Source organism: Petaurus breviceps, unplaced genomic scaffold (assembly GCF_028583685.1).
Source record: "Petaurus breviceps papuanus isolate PSGF00001 unplaced genomic scaffold, PetGlider_PUasm1.0 188, whole genome shotgun sequence".
Taxonomy (NCBI): domain Eukaryota; kingdom Metazoa; phylum Chordata; class Mammalia; order Diprotodontia; family Petauridae; genus Petaurus; species Petaurus breviceps.
Window position 1 is genome coordinate 21,098,277 of NW_027185804.1, and position 11,778 is coordinate 21,110,054.

Here is an 11,778-nt window from a genome sequence, read left to right on the forward strand (position 1 = left end):
CCTTCCACACTATGGCCAATACACACACACACACACACACACACACACACACACACACACACATACCACTCTTCTCTCGGTACCATGGGAATCCTGACTGAAATCAAACATTTTGGTACTGCCCTCCTCCATTCCTTTGATCTAATCTTTCTTCCTTCCTTCCTTTCTCATTCTTTGTCCAAATCCTGCCCATCCCTTAATTATTATTATTAATAATAATAGTAATAAAAGCAGTAACAACAACACATTATGATGTCAGGAGAAAGAATCCTGAATTTCAAGTCATACAATCTGATTTCAAACCTTAGACAAATCATCTGCCCTCCTTAGGCTTCAGTGTCTTCGTCTGTAAAATGAGAGGCTTGTATAAGATGACCTTGAAGGTTCCTTCTGGCTCTAAACCTACCAGGTAGGTAACTTTATGTAATTTTCCTTCCTCAGCTGCTGGTAAGTGTCAGAGGCAAAACTGGAACTTGGTGGTCTCTTCAGCCAAATGCTCCATTTGGGTTCTGGGAAGTCACAGAAGACTGCTGCTGCAATACCCAGGGATGGGATGGGAAGTGTGTGTATGTTTGTGTGTTCTGTGAGTGTGTGTGGTGTGTATCTGTGTGTATATTATTCCTTCTTGAACTCATTAACACTTGGCATATATTACTCATTTGGTTATTAAGGCTGGGCTATATTGTGATTTAAAAAAATCCTATGTGAAGAATTGTATTCATCGAATCTTAGGCTCTCAGATTGGCTTTGCCATCGAAGGTTTTGTTATGAATGTAGCCTGTTGCTTTGATTGTGGTGAATCACATTTAATGGCATTGATAACAGCAATACTTTGAGCTTCATATTACTTTACAAATCCATGCTCAGTTGGAAGTGACCAAAAGTTGTTTCCTTGCTGCATCGCCCTGCTTAGTTAGGTGAAATACGAGAAATGGATTGATCCTCATTCATTTCCTGGTGGAGTAGGACTCCCTGGCAGTCAGAGGAGATAAGAGCTGGCCCTTTGTCAGCGTGTTCATCAGAGGCAGGCCGTGGGAACTAAAGCACCTTCTTACTGGAGCCGGGAATGAACATTTCTGTGGATCAGGCTGGATCCTCCTTTTTCCTATGTGCTCTGCCTGTGCTACAGCTAAACAGAAAGCGATCCCAACTCTTGCTGCTTAATGTAGTACTTTTTCACCAGTATTTAATTCATACTCTTAAAAAAAAAAAAACAGAAAACCCCCTGCATTTCTTGCCAAAGTCCATAATTAAGCTACAAGTTGTAATTTTTCTTAGATTGTGGAAAACCTTGGGGCTGTGACTCTTTACATCCAATTGGCTGAGGATTATTGTGCTTTTATGATTTAATGAACAGGTTTCAAGTTAAATGTTGCCTCACTATGAAGTTCTTTAGAAAGGGAGAAAAAGGCTTTTCTTGTAACATAAACTTGTCAAGGACAGTGAAAGTAGCCATTTTCTTCAGACCTTTTAGTGAGAAATTTAATTATGTATAGTTTAATGAATTGTAAGGATGACAAATCTCAAGAGTATTTAAAATAAAGTTTTAGGGAGATGACAGTTGGTTTTCAAGGAAACTCACCTTAACATACATGTAGGTAACTTAATTATTTGAAATGTATTTTAAGTACTTTAAAAAAATTTGCACTTCCAACTCAAATAAAGATGTGTTCAGTAGACCAGTTGCTAAATTGGAAAATTGTGACCATATCAATAATCTAATTGTATTTAAGTATTGAATCACGACCCTATGTGAATAATGGCAGGGCTTCCGATGGACTTGATCTTTTTGCTTATGTTAGGTTTATCGAGGCTTTTCAGCTCTCCTTCCAATAATGCTTGAACTTCAAGCATCCCTTTTCTGCTTTAAAAAAAAAAATTAACTTTAACTATAGTTAGAAAGTTTAAAAGGATTTAGTAGGGTGATTATTTAGACATCAGACAAAGATTTGTTTTAGAAATTTTATAGTCATTGGTGGGGGGAGACCAGTATTACATTCTGTTTCATCTAAGAAATAAGAAATATTTATTGTATCCTAAATGGAGCTGAAAAACCCTTCCTCTTTCAGAAAGTTGTGAATGACCCAGCGAGGGCTCTAGTAAGCTTTACTGAAGCAAGCTGCTAATAGTTATTTAATGTTATTCTTCAGCCTGAAAGAATCTCTGTAGATTTTTCCTTTTAATCTCTTTGAATTGCAGGCTCATAAACCTCTCTGATGAGCCCTGCCAGTGTTTTCTTAGATCCCACTATTGAGACAATGGAGCCACGGAATTCCTTCACCTCTTGTTGTCAGACAAATCCAATAGAACACAAGGTCAGGAGGGCCTGTACTTGTAAAGACTGAAAGATTCTTTTTCAAGTAACCACATAACTTGCTTGATTTTTATCATCATCTTCTTTAGGATTCTTTCTTAAGCTCTAATACATAGCTATCAAAATGTAAGCAAGTTCCATTTGCTGATATCTTCAGTTAACCCTAATCCACAATGTATTCTTTTGAATATTTAGAGGGAGCAAAAAAATGTGATCCCACTCTAAAAAGAATCAGGTTCCTTCTAAATAGTTGAATTTGTCATCTTTCTGTATTTAGCAGTTAAGATTCCGGAATGAAAATCTTGAATTAGTTTATTTATCAAAATCATAGCCAGAACAGTGATTGATTAGTTGGTTTTTTTAAAAAAAAATCATATTCGAAAGATATTTTAACTGGAGAGCTATGAGATAAATTAGCTTTATCATTTCTATTGGAAACTTAAAATTATATAACTTAATGTCCCACCTTCAGTATGGATTATTACTGACTGCTTCAGTAGACAACCAGCATCTTCTGTTTCACAAATGCCATACCTGATTACTAGATGGTTATCCAAGCTAATTACAGGTTTAGCGTAAGTTGTTGGATGAGTTGGGGAGGGGGGGAGGCTATGGTGGGATGAGAATCAAGCCTTCTAATTACAACTCCAATGATGGACCTGGTTGATCACTATGGAAAAACCTATTGATGTGTTTATTGGGGGAAGCTGCTGGCACTCCTGTTCCAACAGATGATCTTTCTGTTGTCTCATTAGCTTTGTCTTCTGTTTCTGTGTTCCCTCTGCACCCATTTCATGCCGTCCTCTAGGGAGCCAGTCTTTTCCTGAGCTAACCATAGACCCTTGGTTCCTTCTCCCAGCATTTCTTCTCTCACCTTATTTAAACATGAAACTCTTAATCTCAGTGAGTTTTCTGAAACAGCATTCCCCAGCTGACACATGATTGAGCCATGTGGCCACAGATGCTAATTGTTCAGATATAAACAAATTATGCATGGGCTTGATAACATTGGCATGTAGTCACAGTCATGGAAAAGCACCGTGAACTACTTTTATTAGCTTATTCAGTTATTGACATAGAGGCCTCAGTTCATGCTTTAGTTGAAAACTAGTTAGCTTTACAAACTTTTTGCCTTGAGTAAAAAAATAAAAGAGAGGAAAATAATAAATGTTAGATCACTTTTTTGAGTAGGTAGAAAAGCAGTATAGCAAGGGTACAGTGTTACATAACTGAGAATAATAGTAGCTTTCCTCTGGAGGCAGCAGATAACAATAGCATGGGGACTAGGTAGTTGCATCTACCCCTTATTTCGTTGTTTTTTTTTTTAAATAATGCTATCAGAACAGGGATATATGAATGGGTTAACTGTCTCATAAAGATGTGTGATTCATATATTACAGGTGCTCAAAACTAGGTTAGCCCAGCAAGGTGTTTATTGATCTTGTCATTAGCTCTAACTTGTCTGTTTCCCTTTAATTGAATTCTTCAAAACTGCTTCAGATGTACCTTATTCCCTGGGGATGTAGAGTGTGGATTTTGGGTAAAATTAGAAGAATGCTTTAGTGTTGTAGAAGATGGCCAGGAATATAAACAAATTGACCGTTAGTTAATAAATTGCATTTTGAAATGAATCTAAATAAGTGCTAATTATATTTTTCTGCAGTTAAATTCAAATAAAGCATTTTTTTTTCTTCACTGATAATATTCCTAGCAAACCACCCCCATTACTGGATACCAGTCTGGTATCTCTTTCCCCACCCCCACCTCCCAATCTTCTTCAGTGACTTTCAGGTATTTTACCATTTGATGTTTGAAATACTTCAGATTTGTTGTTTGCTATTTTAATTAGAACTGTTGAGCTGAAGTGTGTCAGATCTAGACATGTCTTCTATTGAATGTGGAAATTAAACTGTTAATATTTTGTTTTAAATCTGTTTACAAATTGTTTATGTGCATTCCTAAAGCCTTGGTGATAATACAAGGGTAAAAGGACACTCGGTGCAGCAGTTAAGCCCTATTGAGATGGGGAAGCCACTGGCCAAGGTTCTAGAATGATAGAATATTTGACATACCTTAATGAGAAGCCATAGCGAGTTCAAAATATTGTATAATCTTTTCATCTACTATAAAATTGTGTAATTCACCAATACGTTTTGAACAGGCCGTTATTAAATATAATTAAATTGCAAGCACTCACAAAATGGAACAAAGGCAGGCATTCTCAGCAGCTGAACAAGAGGGTAGACTGGAGGCACAGCTGAAGAAAATGTCGTGGAGGGATTTTACTTTCTCTTTAACGTTGCTTTACCAGCATGCTGAAAACAATGTGCCTTCTAAAACAAAGCCCAGCCCTTCCTCTCCCCCTTCCCCTTTGCTGCTCCTCAGCCCTGCTGGAGCTTCCTGCTTTGCTAGGACTCAGGTGGAATTCCAAGGTGGCTCAGAGGAGCTGGGGAGCAGACAGTTCTGGCACTCTTCTGGCCTGGGACTTGCTTCTTGGAGAATCAGAATATTCACAATGAATTCTCCCCTTTGATGCCTTCTCCTTAGCTGTGAGTTAGGACATGACACTTGAGACATTACACACAGGCACACATGTGCAGTGACAAGTCAGTCAGTCATCAGATATCAAGCATGCCCTGTGTGCCAAGATAAACTGGACTCTGGAGATTCAGAGGAGACACTGCCACTGCCCTCAAGGAGCTTACTTTCTCTGGGGGGGATGTATGCTTAAAAAATGTAATTATGTGATTCCTGGGAGGAAGGGGTAGGGCTAGAAGGGACATCAGTTGATTTTCACAGGATACCATGTGACTTTAAAATTGTAAGACTCTCCTGGGGCAGCCATCTGTTGAATTAGATTTCTTAAGTATTGGTAGATTTTAGTTTATTACAGGTAGATTTAGGCTTACCTTTCAGCAGAAAACCAGATAAAGTTTTGATAGTGGGCCTTTACCCATACAAAATTGGGGTGCATTCTTTAAACTTGCCAATTAGAATTCTGGTGCCAGGTTGTTTGGTATCTTTCTTGCATCATCACATCTGATTCTTGTTTTGCAGAAGATGATCTAAGAACTGTGGGACCAGTAGATGCCCAAATACATCTTGAAGACATGTTATGGAATAAAGGTTGGAAGGCATTCTGATTTTTTACCCCTTTTCGTTAGATTATTTTAAGGTCACAGTAATTATAAGAATGGAAACCAGTATCCAACTGATTATTATTTTTCTTTGATTTCAAAGATATCCGAGCTTATTTTCCAGTACTAGAATGTTTTGTTTTTAATTAAGCTCTTGCAGTAGTAGCTTGTTTGAAATTTAGTGTGCAATGGTATTTCTTGGTTCCTGTTTTATGGATTGGATATTTTTTCTCTTCTAATTAGATGTCACTTGCAATAACTTTTTTTCCCCTTATGTGGTAGTTGTATTCATTTCCAATGTCAGCATAATACAGCAAGTGAAAGTAATTTTAACTTTTTAAACAATTATTGTTGACAACTGAAATAAATTATTACTGAGCTTTTGTGTCAGCTTATACTTTCTTAACCCCATTGGAGATTTCCAAGGTTGCCAATAAGTATGGATGACTACATCTATGTTTCATTGTTTGTTCCTGGCCCATCTTGCCATTTGGACAGTTATATATATATATATATATTTTTTATGTTCTTTACTTGGAATTTCAATGATTTTTACCTTTCAGTTCTGTAGACATTCCTTATGTGCTTTTAAAACTGTCACAGATAGCTATGGATATGTAAGTTGTTAACACTATCTAACTTTTTTCTAATGCCAGAACTTTAAATTTTACCCAGCTAGATAGCAAGAATACTGTGTGTATACACTATGCATTTGCATATTACAACTGTCTGTCTGTACTTGAGTCTTATTGCCCTTCCTGGAAGGGATGGCCCTCATCCAGACTGATTGATCTCCCCTAGTGCTCAGCTTTGTGTGCTAGGCCCTTAAAACAGTGACTATGTTTGCCTTATTTACATCACACCATACCCTGAGGTAGAAGACCAGCATTCTTACAAAGAAAAATTCCTAGATTCCAGGTATATTGATTCTCACCTTTTTGCCTTAATTCCGGGCCACTTTTTTAGATCGTATTTTAATGAAATTTGTCTTTTCTTGGCTTCTTTCTTCTCTTAATATAACTAATGTATGATGGTAGATAACACAAGTGTTATGTTTAAAAAGCTATGTAAGCATTTAAAATGCCTTTTTTTAAATTTTGGCTTTTTTATAGATGATCAGTGCTTTACTCTCAGTTGCCGATGTGGTGGAAAATACTGTGTTTCCAAGGATGAAGCTGAAGAAGCTAACCTGATCTGTTGTGATACATGTTCACTAATTATAGAAATTGTTCAGCACAGCTGAGATTGTTCAGTACATGGAACTGTAAAACTCTTATGTTCAGTCACGTTGGGGAGGCAGAGGCTTTGTCCGTTGGAGAAAACATCGATTTCAAGTAGAGCCGAGAAAAGAAGTGGGAGTCCTTTTGTCCACTGGAAATGCTGCTGAACCATCAACTCAAATACTGTTTTCAGAGTTTGCCAAGAAAATGTAAAATTGGCAAGGGAGCCCACCCCCTGCATTAAAAAAAACATGAATTTAGTTACTTGGTGAATTTCCATAGTTAAAATTTTGATGCCTCGTTTTGTTGTCTCTTCTCCTTGAGTGGAAAATGTTTTCTTCGAAGAGCATAGAAATAAACGGAAGCAGTGGGTCTCAGCGAGTCTTGGAGTTGGGCTTTGCTCTGTGAATTGTCTGTACCCCCGATCTAGAACTTCCTTCTACTTAACTCACAGGGCAATTACAGGGATTAATGAAGTGGAACCAGGCATCCTACCAGGGGAAGCTCGATATTCTTTGCATAGAAACATTTTGTAAATACAACTTGACCCCAGTTCTCTCTGATTTTGAAGATCTGATTAATGAAGCAGCACTGTGTGGTAGAATGGAAACTAGACCCAGATCATAAGACCTCAGGCCGCTTTTACAAGATCTGTGGCCAGTTCCTTACTGTCTCTGAGCTTGTTTCCTTATTTGAAAAAGGCTTAACAGTGCTTGGCTCAAAGTAACCTTTCTCATGTGGATGTTTATTCCCTTCCTTTCCCCATATGGACAACACCATCCTCCTTACCTACAACAGTGGTGGGCTTTTTAAGCTCAAATGAGATAAAAAGTACATGAAAGAATTTTTTAAAACTGTAAATCACTTTATAAATATGAGGTATTTTATTAATAATATTCATCCCTCCCATGCTGGAAAAAAGAAATGGGCATAAGCTGCAACATGAGCAATTTGGGTTAGTTATGAGAACAGAATGAGGTCCTAAGTATATATAAAATTAAGGAAAAGGTTTATTGGTTAGTTTTTCCCTTCTTTAGGGTGGGGAAATAGTCATGTGTAGTCAGGAATCAAGCACTGCTTTATAAGGGATATATATAGAGTACTGGTCCAATCATGCAATTTAGGTAATGGGTATTTGTAGTTTCAAGAAATCATTTTAAATGGGATTTTTTTTAAATTATAAAAACATAGCATTCCTGACTATTTCTGAATTTGGAATACAATGTTATTGGTATCTTGAAACCAATATTTTCCTGTCCTATTTCTTTATAATTGTAAATTTCATAGATGTCACTGTACCCATTAAACAGTTTTATATTTGTATATATTTAGTGTTCTGTGTGTAACATAGGTCAGATCTCATTTTGGAGAATCCCAAAGGATTGCTGAAATTCTTTTGTTCTTTTTGTTGAGTAAATGGGCCAAACCTGGGACTTGGCAATCTTTATTATGAGAAGTTTCTGTTGTAGCCAGATTTGACCTGTAATTAAAAATAAATGGTCACCACCCTCATGGTTAGTGTAGCCAAACCAAAGCATAATTGAGAAGGAAGAATAGAATTTCTTTGGCTGGGTCTATAAAACACATAAAGTCCAACTGAAAAGTAAAAGAACTAAGTCAATGATCCAAATATCTAGCTATTTAGGTCACACAAAAAATACCAGGATGGTTTTAATCTTTACTTCTTTTAAATTTAAAAATTTTTACTTGGGGGTGGGTGGGCAGCGGAAGGGACAGAGACAGGAGAAAGGGAGTGAGGAGAAGAAAGAGGAGAGTGTATACTGTGTGTGTAAAATTTCAGTAATAGATTAGACTCCCTTCTGTTTTGTTCCTGTTTGAAAATAAAATTCAATATCAAATATTTTATTTATAAATACATGCTTTCAGTGACTTAGTAAAAACATTTCTTGAGGAACACGATGCAATAATGAAGTGATTTGGTTGGCTAAATGCTGATTACTCATCAGAAAATCTGTGGCCATTGGGACTGTCACGTAAAAATCCAAAATCATTCAGGGGCCAAATCTGTAAAATGAAATACAGTTGAAAAAAATTAACATTATACTTTTCTACGACGTTAAAAGAAATATATCACATATTTTCATTCATTCTTTTTCTTTTGCCCTACCACTAAATCTGGTTTTGCCTCATTTTTTCCATCCAAAAAAAAGTTATATTGGTAATCTTTAAGGAAAACAACTCATTTTGTTTTCCTGAATCCATTTTACCATGATTATATTTTTGAAAAACATCCAAGGAAAAAATTCCAGTTAAACCATGTTTTGAGGCTCTATGATACACGAGAAATCTTTTATCCCATCATCAAGTGAGATATAGTAGAAAATCATTGGATTAAGTAATCTGGGTCTTAGATAGTAGGCTATAATGTCTCTTTACTTGTGAATATTCCTCAAATATTCTGCCATTTAAGAGATATTTTCGGAATCAGCCCTGCCCCAAGTAAGCATGCCTGTCTTTTTCGCACACGTTCCGCCATGGCAGTAAGGGGAGGGAAGATATAAACAAGGACAATATTTTTCTCTCTCTGTATTCAGTGATGACCAGAACTCTTGGAGCTAAGCTTGTGTTCTTCCTTTGTTAGGCTTTTTATGCTTAGTCAGCTGGGACCTGCCAGAAAGAAGGCTGCTTTTCTATAAAAGTAGATGATACATATACAAGATAAGAACATTTCACGAGATCCATGGTTTCCTAAATATGGATTCTCCTCCCACCAACATTCAAGCCTTAGTAGGTAGTCTTCATGAATTAGGAATGCATTTCTAAAATAAATAGCTCTAGGAGGGAAAAGCAATTTGCTAAAATGCTATCCTTTTGTGATTTAAATTAAAACTTGCTTCAGGGTGGTAGATTCAACTTCTTTATTCACCACAATACACTAAGGTGACTTTTGTTTAACTACAAAAAAATTCTTATGAATAATTACAGGGATGTTGGGAGGAATCAGGTTGTCCTTTGCATATTTGCTGTCCTAGGATGGGCCACAGTAAAAGTCCACTCACCAGTTCTGGCCAATGGGTTTCACGCTTCCTGCAATGCCGTGATGCTACTTGCGAGGTCAAGTAGCTTTAATGAAAAAAATGCTTAAAGATTAACCACTCCAGAGTGGTTTGGTTTTTTTTCTTCCAAGCTCAAAAAAGTAACCAATGTTTAAAATGGCAAATTATACCTTTAAGCAAATACGTCCTCTGATTAGTCCATATGGAACAGGCCCATAGTATCTAGAATCTGTAGAATTCTGTAGATTATCACCCTCCAGCCAAACATGACCTCTTGGTACCTAGGGTTAAAGACAAAGTAACCCCCCCCCCAAAAAAAAAATCATTAAAAAGCAAATGGCCTTTTTGTTGGTACAAGTCATCCTGAAACAATCTTTATTAAAAGACAAAAATTTATATAACAAGCCATAAGCACCCTTATTTACTACATGTTAAAATTAGTTTTTGATAAAATAAGATTGGTGGGGTTCAGTTAAAAATAAACCCTCATATATTTTCTGTCACACATCCCCAAAACATTGGTTTATTATACCAAACCCTGAAATGAAATTATAAAAGGTTTCAGCAATGTGACAGGGTCATTAATTTAATAGATTTCAAAAGAGGTCATTAAAATGTTGACTGAAAATGTGCCCTCCTATCGAAGTAACAGCATGAACAGGGCAGCCACATACTCATCAACATCCTGGGGCCAGTACCAAGGATAGACCTATTAAGAGGCCCATGATGAACTAAATGGTAATTGATTGTGACATCAATTACCATTAATCTCATCATTTTATAAGACTGGGCTTGTCAAAGTTCTAATTAAGATCACAGTTCCTTCTGTGTTCAGGAAGGATCTACAACACATTATATTGCAATAATGACCATCACAAACAGTTTTAATACATAAAATTTGTGAAATTAATGATGGTGGCCTTACATTATATAACAAAAACCTTTTTTTCCTATATGTCCTTTGCATTGACTGTGTAGACCTATTTCTCAAAGAAATCAATGACAAAAGAAAAGAAAGTCAGCCAGTGAACAAAATCAGCAGAGAAAATAGTTAAGCACATAAAATATATAGTGACTTCTAAAAATATCTGTTGTGCAGAAATGAAACATTTCAGCATTAATAACTGTTAACTAAGCTTTTATAAAAGGGAAGCACTGATTACAACAATCTTCCAAGTTACTGTATGCACTTGACTACAGCCTTTAGCAAAGAAACAAACTGGCTAGATGAAATTTAATTTTCTCAGGAAGGAATTTTGTTTTACAAGCAAAACAAAAAGGTTACCCACGAGCAATTAGTACTATAATTCAGGCTTTTACTTAATGAAGAAGATATAGGTATTCCCCATCTGATGTGGGTAATTGGCTCCTCAGCATTTCAAGGGGACAGCTAATTCATAGGAATATAAACAGTGAGAAATCAAACTGTATGAGTGAGATTTTATGACTGGTGGGGTTTGCTGTGAAATATTAACCACCTTCTTATGACATTACATTGGCACTGATCTAGACAGTCTAACCAGGGGGAGAGAAGAGATGGTATATTCCTATATGGAAAAAAAAGATGTTGTTTCAGTTTCAATTGTGTCTGGCTCTTCGTGACCCCATTTGGGGTTTTCTTGGCAAAGCAACCATAGTGGTTTGCCATTTTCTTCTCCAGCTTGTTTTACAGATAAGGTAACTGAGGCAAACAGAGTTAAATGACTTGCTCAAGGTCACACAGCCAGTAAGTGACTGAAGCCAAAGCTGAACTCAGGTCTTCCTGCCTCCAGGCCTGGCACTCTATGCACTGTGCCACCTTGCTGCTCATACCAAACATCAGAGATCAATATGCATAATTCTAATATTTCTACTTTATACATAATAACCACATAAAAGAAATAAAAAGCAAATAGGCTTCCTAGAAAAGCTATCAGATAACTAAAGGAGCACCAAGACCATAAGATGGCTTTTTGGTTTTATTATCAGAACTCTTTCTGTGACTAGGCTCCCTCCCTCCCTCCCTGCCTCCCTCCCTCCCTCCCTGCCTCCCTCCCTGCCTCCTTCCCTGCCTCCCTGCCTCCGTCCCTCCCTGCCTCCCTCCCTCCCTC

The 11,778-nt window shown here is 36.9% G+C and overlaps 2 protein-coding genes across 6 annotated transcripts in view; one reads left to right on the top strand and one right to left on the bottom strand.

Moving 5' to 3' along the window:
- Positions 1–7,994, top strand: part of DNAJC24 (DnaJ heat shock protein family (Hsp40) member C24) — an 81,782-nt gene extending 73,788 nt beyond the window's left edge. Inside the window, exons 4-5 of the mRNA XM_069091363.1 lie at positions 5,372–5,440; positions 6,564–7,994. Of these exons, the coding sequence (XP_068947464.1) occupies positions 5,372–5,440; positions 6,564–6,694 (200 nt within the window). The 3' untranslated portion in view covers positions 6,695–7,994. The remainder of the gene's footprint in view (positions 1–5,371; positions 5,441–6,563) is intronic.
- A 317-nt stretch (positions 7,995–8,311) lies between these two features.
- The window catches only part of IMMP1L (inner mitochondrial membrane peptidase subunit 1), a 102,232-nt gene continuing 98,765 nt past the window's right edge, over positions 8,312–11,778 (bottom strand). For all 5 annotated transcript variants that reach the window (XM_069091358.1, XM_069091361.1, XM_069091360.1 and 2 more), the window contains 2 exons: positions 9,859–9,969; positions 8,312–8,696 (listed from right to left, as the gene is read on the bottom strand). In XM_069091358.1, coding sequence (XP_068947459.1) covers positions 8,628–8,696; positions 9,859–9,969 — 180 coding nt within the window. In that variant the 3' untranslated portion in view covers positions 8,312–8,627. The remainder of the gene's footprint in view (positions 8,697–9,858; positions 9,970–11,778) is intronic.